This window comes from Arachis duranensis, chromosome 10 (assembly GCF_000817695.3).
Source record: "Arachis duranensis cultivar V14167 chromosome 10, aradu.V14167.gnm2.J7QH, whole genome shotgun sequence".
NCBI lineage: Eukaryota > Viridiplantae > Streptophyta > Magnoliopsida > Fabales > Fabaceae > Arachis > Arachis duranensis.
In genome coordinates this window covers 13,102,714-13,113,066 of record NC_029781.3, presented here as the reverse complement: position 1 = coordinate 13,113,066, position 10,353 = coordinate 13,102,714, and the positions used below count along the sequence as shown (strand labels likewise).

Below are 10,353 nucleotides of genomic sequence, written 5' to 3'. Positions count from 1 at the left end.
TTTACCTACGTACATACGAAAAAGATCAAATACTGAACAACTTAATTAGAGACTTAATTTTAAAAACACTTGAACGTCTAGCTTTATTATTATATATTTAAAACACAGTGACTGCATGTACATAAAACATAAAATCACCTATTCTCATTTATGATGTTTAAATATGTATGCAATAACAAATTTAAAATAGTAAATATTTTAGAAGAAGAAGAACGTTTTTTTGGTAGATTTTAGAAGAATATTAAACATTCTTTGAACGTATATACAATTTTTTCCCAGCTGATATAAAATAGGTAGACATAATACGATAGCTAGCCCTTTAATTTGCATTTTTAGGACAATTGTTAATTAAACTTATGTATAATAGAAATGATAAAGTTTTATCTTTAATAAAAATGTTTTTAAAGCCTTAAAAAATCTATATATTATGTATTGACTTTTCAATAAAACTTTCAACATTAATCCACTTAAGAAAAACTAATTTTGATTATGAAAAATTTAACCCAAACACTAATTTCAAACAGAAAGAGAATCTATTTGTACATTCATTGACACTAAACGTCTACTTTTACATATTATCTTTTCTATTGTTTTATCTATATTTTCTTGAAAAAAAAATTTGTGAACTTCAAAGTTCAAATAGATTAAGCTAAACTTTTAAAATAAGAATAAAAAATAAAACAAAATCTTTATTGATGTCAAAAATAGATGTCGAATATAAGCTTATGAGTTATATTAATCGGCCTACTTTATAGTCAATAAATAGTCAATATTAAAAATAAAAAGAAAATCAACTAACTAATTATACTTTGTCTCCATTCTCTTAAATACCCAAATTTTCATTTTTGCTATTAGCATATTTGGTCTTTTAAAATAGAAGTTATAAGGTCATATATATTATGGTGAAAAATATTTTCACATCTATAATATATTACTAATTTTATAATCAAAATATGTTATAAGTGATTTTTTTATTATTAAAATCAAAATTTTTTACTTCAAAATTAAAAAGTTTTTTCTCTTTTCTTTCTTTTTTTCTGTCTCTCTCATTTTTTTATCCACTATATCTTTTTTATATATCATTATTAATGACTAATTACAAATTTGACCATCAAAATATATAACATGGTATTTTTTAATTGTATTTAAATAAAATTAAAATTAAAACTAAAATTAAAATATAACTATATTATATATTATATATTACTAATTAATTTAATAACCAAAATGTGTCACATGACACTCTCTTATTAAAATTGAAAAGAAATATTTTTCTCCAAAATTAATAAACTCACTTCCTACATTCTCTTATTTATCTATCTTCCTTTTTCTATTTCTCTTTACCCTTTCCACTTTATATATAGTTTATAATTTATATTTTATATTAGTAATTTGATAAACTAAAATATGTCAATAAATATTTTTTCATTACAATTAAAATAAATTTTTCTTTCCAAAATTAACAAACTTTTTCTCTCATTCTTCGTATTTATCTTTCTCTCTCTTTTCTTTTATTCTCTATTTTTTTTATCTTTTTGTTCTAAAAAAATAAAATGAACAAAATAATAAATTTTTACTACTTATCTTTCTAATCTATATTTTTACTTATCTTTTTTTAAATATTTATTACATATAATTTGGAGAGAATACTGAGATTGTGATTAAAAGTTAGAATCAAGATTCAATTGTTTAAAAAAAATTAATTTTGAGTAAATTTATAACTATTAATATATTTTTTTATATACAATAGAGAAAAAATATTTTTTTAAAATAGCAAGCATAAAAATTAATTATTTCTATTTGTTCAACAGATTTAATATCTAATTAAATATAAAAGTATATACATTAAATTTTTTTTATTTTAGATAATAAATATTAAAATTAATTATTAATAAAAAATTAAATTCTTTCGTATGAAAATAATAACTAAAAATCTTATTATTTAATTTTTTTTATTTACGAAAATTTTTTTAATCAATAAAATTTTTTGTCTCTTACGATTTTTTTATAAAAATAATTTAATTTTATAAATTTTTTATGTCATAATTTATAATATCATGGCAAAATCGATAAAATTCTAAAAGGATTATATTCCCATAATGGGTAAAAATACTAATAAATTAATATTAAAATGGAATTGATTTCGATGAAGTGCACCAAAATGAGATTTGAGGAGATTTACGTTGGTATGGAGTCTTATGCTTCTCGTACAATGTGAAAAAACCGAATATGTCTAAGTTGGTTTGCTTTTCGTAAAGTGCAAAAAGGCTTCTTATAAATTACAAGGAAAACTTTTTTTTTCTCACAAATTGTAAAAATTGCGAAAAACCCATATTACACCAATTTTAAATTCATATATCTTAATTTTCATCCTGCTTTTGTTTTCAATAAAAAATAAAAATGAAAAAATTCTTGAGCCAATTTTTAATATTTTTAATTATTATTTGATCAATATAAATACTAAATTATTTTTAATAATAAATTTTATTAATTTATATGTATAAATTTTAAAAAAATATAGACACAAACTATATTAATTTATGTATATAAATTTTGATAAATACATATATAAATTATATACTTCTTAATTCTTATGTATAAAATCTTATAAATATTGATCAAAATTATTACTAATCAAATATTAACAAAAAATAATAATATTTACTGGTGATATAATATTATTTTAAATATTATTTTTTTACGATAGAAAAAAAAAATATCACGCATATGGCGCACTCCTTCAAAAAGTTTGTTATAATTTTACCTCTTTAAAAAAAAAAGTTATAATCAATAAATTCCTTGCTGCTGGGGCGTGGTCCCCAGACGTTTGAGTTTGCCACTATAAATCAAAGGTTGGGGGCTCTGTCTTCTCCCCTCACAAACACCCCTGCATTCTTCTAACCTTCTCCCTCGCCCTTCATTTTTGCACTTCAATTTCTTTTTATTCAAGAAGTTACGTATTTCAACTTCCTCCAAGCCTAAGTGAAAAGGATAATAATCAGTTACAAGAATTAGTTACTTAGTGCTATTTTTTTGAAAGGTTGTTATGAGTCAGTTTTGATTAGTTAAAATAAACGTTTATATTATATATTCATACCATAGAACTGATTAAATTTTGAGCCATCATTACCTAAATATAATATAAATGTACCAATGAATTTGTTTTGTTTACCTTTTTTTCAGTGAGATTCTATCGAAGATGACACAGCAGAATGTGGTGGTGTGCAACACCAAATCCAGCGGTGACTTGTCGGTTTTTCCGGCGGCGAGTGCGGCGCAAAAGCCACCGGTGGGTGGAGGGTACATTTCCATTTCAAGGAGGCCAAGGAGGGTTCTCAAGAACCTTGAGATCAATGGAGATAACAGAATCAACGCTTTGGTTGAATCCATGAGAGCCTCTTCCCCAACTCATCTCAAGTCCACTCCTTCTTTGACTGAAGAACATAGTTCTTGGATTGTGAGAACCCAACTAACCCACCTTAACAAAACTCTTTAATCATCAAAATTCGAAACACGCACCTTATTTTCTTCTTTGGTGGTTTTTTTTATTGGTGGAAATTCAGGTACAGTTAACTTCACGTGAAGGAGAAGTTGATAACTGAGAACTATTAGATGAAATTCTAGTTAAATCAGTTAAATCATTTAACGTCTCTCAGTTATCAACTTTACATAAAGTTAACCGCACCTAAAATTTTCACCATTTTTATTACTTCCTTAATTACTAGCTTGTATTAGTAGTAACATATATATGAAACCTGATTGGTGATGATAACAAAAACAGCTTCGCTATCCATCGGCATTGGACATGTTTGACGAAATTATGAAAGGATCCAAGGGGAAGCAAATTGTGATGTTCCTTGACTACGACGGAACGTTGTCTCCTATAGTCGAGGACCCTGACCGTGCTTTCATGTCGAATTCGGTCAGTGTCTCTTCTTAATTTCATTATCGAGAATTACTAGAGGTGTACTGGCCAAAAACAATAAATTCTGCTGGCTGTTTTCTCTTTCTTTTTGTTATCATAGATCATGTTTAATTTCTATTTTTGAAGAAGACCATATTTGTTCTTATATGGTTGTTTCTTTAGATGAGGAAAACGGTTAGAAAACTCGCAAGGTATTTTCCAACTGCCATAGTCACGGGAAGATGCAAAGACAAGGTCTACAATTTTGTTCGATTGGCAGAGCTATACTATGCTGGGAGCCACGGAATGGATATTAAAGGACCAACAAGAACTTCCAAGTACAACAGAGTAAGCGAGTTATTTGTAATTTACGTCCATCTTATTTATTGTATAGTAGTATAGTACATAAGTTAAAATTGAATTAAAATACAAGTTAATTTTAATATACCGTGGTTATAAAACAATTTTATACGTGTATTTAATCACATAATATTATATTATAAAAAATAACTACTATTTTTATTGATTATATATGTAAATTGGTATAAAAAAATGGATGTGATTCTACGACCGTGTAAAATATTTTATACACATTAAAATTAAATTTATTAAAATAATTCACTTTTTTTCTTTGACATTGGGTATTATGGCATGCTGTGCAGGATAGTAACGCAGAAGGAGTTCTTTTTCAACCAGCAAGTGAATTTCTTCCCATGATAGATGAGGTAGTGTTTGGAATATGTTCTTAAAGATATTAGAAACCGAAAATTGTGTCATTTTCATGCTTTATAGAAGAACTGGAAGTTTTTTTGTCTTCAAATAACAAAAAAAGTTAGCTACCGATGGTCTCTATTATTGTCTTAGTTACTAAATAGATTCTTTAAAAGTTATAAAAGTATTTCTTTATCAATTTAAATTAAAAAAATAAAATATTATGTTATAATATATTAAAATTTCTATAACTAAAAAAATTAGAAGTAGTCAATTCTTTTGATAAAGAAATGAAATAAAAATTTAGTATAAGACAAATATAAAAATAAAATAAAACTCACCATTCATATGTCTTTTCTTTTTTTAATTTAAGCTTTATTTTCTATCATAATTTCATAATTCAGTAAAATCTCTCCTACTTTATATGAGTTGTTTTATATGGATGACTTTATGAGTTGTCCATGTAACTTTATTTATTTTTTATTTTTTTTGGCCTTTCTAAGGGAATGGTTTTCATTATTTTAGAAAGTTGGGGGAAATAATTATTTACTTATTTGTTGGATACAATATGAACTTTTCAATTAGGTGTACCAGCAATTGTTGGACAAGACAAAATCAACTCCTGGAGCTAAGGTGGAGAACAACAAGTTTTGCGTCTCAGTTCATTTTCGTTGTGTTGATGAAAAGGTACATACATGTAGTGCTCCTGCAAATTAATAATAATAATAATAATAATAATAATAATAATAATAATAATTTGTTTATGATTATTATGTAAATTGTGATAATACTATTATTATTGTTATGTTCATGATAAAAAAAGCCTAACTCAAATAATTATATAATTTTTAATAGAAATGGACTGAACTTTTGCATCAAGTTCAATCAGTGTTAAAAGAGTACCCTAAGCTTCGTCTTACACAAGGAAGGAAGGTGAGTAGTCATGCTTCTATTTCTTATTCTTATTATTTCCATTTTATTGGGTATTTAACTTTTTATATATCTTTATATATTCATGTGTATGTTCTAAGTGGAAGCTGGGTCTTGTTTTATCTCAAATTATTTGCTTTTAAATGTTTTATAACTAGTCAGTTTATCTATTTGAGAGTTTTAGTATATTTTGTTTTGATATTATTTAATAAAAATAGATAATTATTATAATGATTACAGTAGACTCAATATAAAATGTGGGATATTTTACAAGAAAAATTTATGGGTCATTAATTTTTATTTATATTAGTTAATAATTTTGGTCAGCACACAAATTCTGTTAATACATTTAAGTTTTTTTTTTAACATCAACTTATATAAATATGCTAATATAATGGTTAAGTGCTGAAAAAAATAAATAAATTGTGTTGATTTTGTAGCACGGTTGATATCTTATTTAGTTTCATGTAATTTTTTTTAATTAACACAGGTAGTTGAGATCCGCCCCACTATTAAATGGGACAAAGGCAAAGCCTTGGAATTTTTACTAGAGTCTCTCGGTGAGTTTCTAGTAATATACTTTAAATATTTGCTTATCCTTCTTATTGTCACAATTAAACATGTGCTAAATAATATATAAAGATATGATTAATGAAACATGAGACTAATTATTAGTTTTTATTTATAGTATTAATAATATCATGCTTCCAACTTGAACAACAGCATCTAATAAATTAATAATTTTCAACAGGATTTGCCAACTGTAATGATGTATTTCCAATTTATATTGGTGATGATCGAACCGATGAAGATGCTTTCAAGGTATCCTATATTAAAGCTTTTTCATACATACATATACATTAGTTATTTAATGATTGGGACAATTTGTTATATAGAAATTAAAGTGCGAAAATATTTAATAACAAAAAAGAATTAATAAAAAAAACCAAAATTTATTTTATTTAATATTTATTAATTGTTATAATAATTAATATTTAATATTTAATATATTTGAATATCATCATATGCAGAAATTAAGAGATAGAGGCCAAGGTTTAGGGGTTCTTGTCTCAAAATTTCCAAAGGATACAAGTGCTTCTTACTCTCTTCAAGAACCTAACGAGGCAAGTAGAATAATGATGTTATTCTATATGTGTCAAATTAAAATATGCCTTCGTCTTGTGTAAATTTGGTGCATTCAAAAAAATACCAAAATGTTGGAGAGCTAAACTAGTCATAATTTTTTTTTATTTTTTTATATGTATTTATTAATTATTACTGAAATAAATGTGTAATATTATATGTAATAAGTGTGCAATAAGTGCATGCATAATATTCCGACACTAATGTACCTAGACGCATAACTACGTTTATGCACATTAATTTGTCATTATATCAAATTAATCAAATTAACAAACATTTACACCATGAGCACTTGAGTACAGTGTTTGGTTAAAAATAAAGAAAATGAAGACACACACGACGTGCATGTTTCATTAGGGCTATATAAATGGAGAAACAAACATTTTCTGTCCTAAAATAAAGTAACATTTCTTCAGTTTTTCCATATCAAAACATGAGAACAATGAAGACAGAACATGGAGATAAAATATTTATCTATCTCGAATACATATAATTTTATTTTTGTCTTTATTTTCTTTTTATTTTTTTACATAGTATATGCCCAGAACTATATCCAGATACCCAGAAATATATGCCCAAAATATATAATATTTTTATTATTTATTTAATTATCATTACTAATATATTTATTGGATTTTTATCCAGGTGATGGAATTTCTTCAACGCTTGGTGGAATGGAAACAGGTATCCATGCGAGCACGTTAGTGGGCATATATGTAATAATAATGTACATGAAATTACATATACGTATGCAGTACATTCCCAACCTGCCATAATAATAACAATAATAAGAAGAAGTGCAGTTTGGATACGACGTATATGTAGTAGCTAGTGGTAAACTAGTAACCAATGTAGACAGTTTGTGTTATTATTAAGAAAATGCAAATGTCTATATATAATTATATACAAAGACAAAAGTGTCTTTCGTCTTTGTTTGAGAATTGAAAAGCATGTCTTGTTGTTGTAATTAGATAAGTTAAGCAGTGAGTAGTACAAGTCAACGCTAATTAAGCTTGTGTATCTATCACTCCGATGCGAGTTTAATTTGAACCATTAAGAGTAATTAAAGTTGTACTCTCTCTCTCTCACTTATTTCTTTGTTAACCCACTTTTCATTAATCATAATGTTAAGGCAGACAAAAAAATAAAATAATTAATCAATATTAAATAAGATAAATTTTATTTATTTTTTGTTAATTATTTTTTGTTACATTTTCGTTTCATTAATTATAAATTCTTAAAAATTTATCATTTATTTGGTTATGACTCATGAATACTATTGTTATTGAATAAACTACATACTAAAATAGTATTTAAAAGGCCTTAACGCTGATTAAAAAAATTCTAAAAGTTGCGAACGACAAAAGAGCTCTTAAAAATGTTAAAATTTGACCGTAGTACCCAAACTTAAAAGTATGACGTCACAGTAAATGAAAAATGTTTATCTGACAATCGAAAGTGTTAAAATGACAAATTCTTTTAACCCTACTATGACTTGGATTTAATAATTATTTTAGTTAAGTGACATAGAAAAAAATAAAAATTTTTCAATTTAATCTCCAATTCAATATGAAGAAAATCCCAATTAGATAATAACTAAAATTTCTTAATTACTTACAATCACTCTATTCTTATTAAGTAAACATTTTGTTAAAAGCACTCAAAGGTCACACACAGACAGAGTGAGATATCCATTGTTCGAGATATTCATCCTCCCGCCATTGACGCTATAGCCAAGGTCGCATACATACACTGTTGAAGAAGCTGCTTGAAACATTGTTTGTCGTCACTCCAGTAACCATCATTTAGGCTTAATCGCAAAAGTAAGTTTACCTAGAGCTTGTTCGATTGCTTTGCTTTTCTGAAACTGATTCTTACAATGAGAAGTTGTATATCTTTATCTTCATTGTTGTTGAGGAATTTTTGTTTGTACCTTTTATTAGTGTATAAAAAAGTTGGTTGCTCTGTTTGTAGTACTTAGAGCTTGCTTGATTGCTTTGCTTTTCTAAAAAAAGTTTTTACAACGATCATTGGACGTCTTCCGATTCATTGTTCTTGAGAAATTTTTGTTTGTTCCTTTCATTTGTGTGAAACATTTTGTTGCTCTGTTTTGCAGTACCTAGGGCTTGCTTGATGGAGTCTTTTTCGCATTTATTGTTATTAGTATATGAATGGTCTTATAACGTTTGTGTATCACCACATGGGTAAAATGCAGAGGATGTGGAGGTTAAGGTTCAGTATATTGGGGTGTTGAGTTCAGAAATATTTTATCTTCTATTGTACTGACAAATATTTGGTTAGAGTTTAGCCCAATTAATTTTTATGATTACTTGTGTATTTAAGTATTTCATAATTTGATATTGGCATTGATGCTAATTCGGTTATTGATAGAAAGAATAAACTATCAAGATCAAAATTTGATGTGGATTTGAAAGATATTAAAGACACTGTTAAAATTGGAAATAATCAGGACAACTATGACAATTGATTTGGACAACAACAGCTAGCAAGAATAATTGTGTTTTGATTTAGGAATATAGCCTGCACTTTAAAGATCATTATTTTTCTTCATTGTGTTTTGATTTTATGATTTATTTTTAGTTTTGAAGTCTTCCTGGTTATAAGAAAAAGGCCTATATTTCAGTGAGATATTATTTTGAGAAAAAGCTTATGAGTGAAAAGGCATGAATTAGGAAGAAAAGCCGAATAGTTTTGATTTTTGTATTTTGTTTTGATTTAGTCTTGGCATTTTGTCTTGCTATTTGTGAATCTTGGATTTGTAGCTTCTTTTATCTTGGTGTTTGTTTGTGAAGGTTAGAATTCTAGCTTTGTTTGTTTTAGTGTATGTTTGTAAAGCTCGAAATTGTAGTTTCATTTGTCTTGTTATATATAGAACCAGTTTGGTTCGTTTATCGTTGTCTTGGTCTTGGAATTGGTATTTATAATCTTGGCTATTGATATAGTGAAATTCAACCATAATTGTGGTAGAGACTGGACGTAGACCTCATTGTCACTTTCTATAGTTGCAAAAGACAAAAAAATCTCCTACTTGCTCAGTAACACGTTTCATATTTGAAAAAGTGTCTAGATTCAAACCCCCTTTCTCAAAGCTCATAAAACCTACAATTTGGCATCATATCTTAGGCTCTAGAGTCAAGTTTAACAGCTTGGAGAAGAGATCCATGGTGATCAATCTAGTCTCTTTCAACCTAACCGAAGGACAATCCTATTGATGAGCGGATAATTTATACACTTTTTGGCATTGTTTTTAGGTAGTTTTTAGTATGATCTAGTTACTTTTAGGGATGTTTTCATTAGTTTTTATGCTAAATTCACATTTCTGGACTTTACTATGAGTTTGTGTGTTTTTCTGTGATTTCAGGTATTTTCTGGCTGAAATTAAGGGACCTAAGCAAAACTCTGATAAAAGGCTGACAAAGGACTGCTGATGCTGTTGGAATTTGACCTCCCTGCACTCGAAGTGAATTTTCTGGAGCTACAGAACTCCAAATGGCGCGCTCTCAATGGCATTGGAAAGTAGACATCTAGAGCTTTCCAACAATATATAATAGTTCATACTTTGTTCGAGATTAGACGACGTAAACTGGCGCTCAACGCCAGTTCCATGCTGCATTCTGGAGTCAAACGCCAGAAACACGTCACGA

At 26.9% G+C, this 10,353-nt stretch overlaps 1 protein-coding gene across 1 annotated transcript; it reads left to right on the top strand.

Moving 5' to 3' along the window:
* The first annotated feature begins 2,893 nt into the window (after window positions 1-2,893).
* On the top strand, window positions 2,894-7,771 carry LOC107469164 (probable trehalose-phosphate phosphatase J). The gene is made up of 11 exons (XM_016088546.3): window positions 2,894-3,040; window positions 3,184-3,457; window positions 3,782-3,922; window positions 4,088-4,252; window positions 4,567-4,629; window positions 5,201-5,302; window positions 5,471-5,548; window positions 6,036-6,105; window positions 6,297-6,367; window positions 6,577-6,669; window positions 7,334-7,771. Exons 2-11 carry the CDS (start codon window positions 3,200-3,202, stop codon window positions 7,391-7,393), a joined length of 1,101 nt encoding a protein of 366 aa, XP_015944032.1. The 5' UTR covers window positions 2,894-3,040; window positions 3,184-3,199; the 3' UTR covers window positions 7,394-7,771.
* Window positions 7,772-10,353: the final 2,582 nt, after the last annotated feature.

Coding starts and splice junctions, on each gene's coding strand:
- LOC107469164 (XM_016088546.3), top strand. CDS start 3,200: ATGACACAGCAGAATGTGGTGGTGTGCAACACCAAATCCAGCGGTGAC. Junction 3,923..4,087: donor GTGCTTTCATGTCGAATTCG/GTCAGTGTCTCT, acceptor TTGTTTCTTTAG/ATGAGGAAAACGGTTAGAAA. Junction 6,368..6,576: donor CCGATGAAGATGCTTTCAAG/GTATCCTATATT, acceptor CATCATATGCAG/AAATTAAGAGATAGAGGCCA.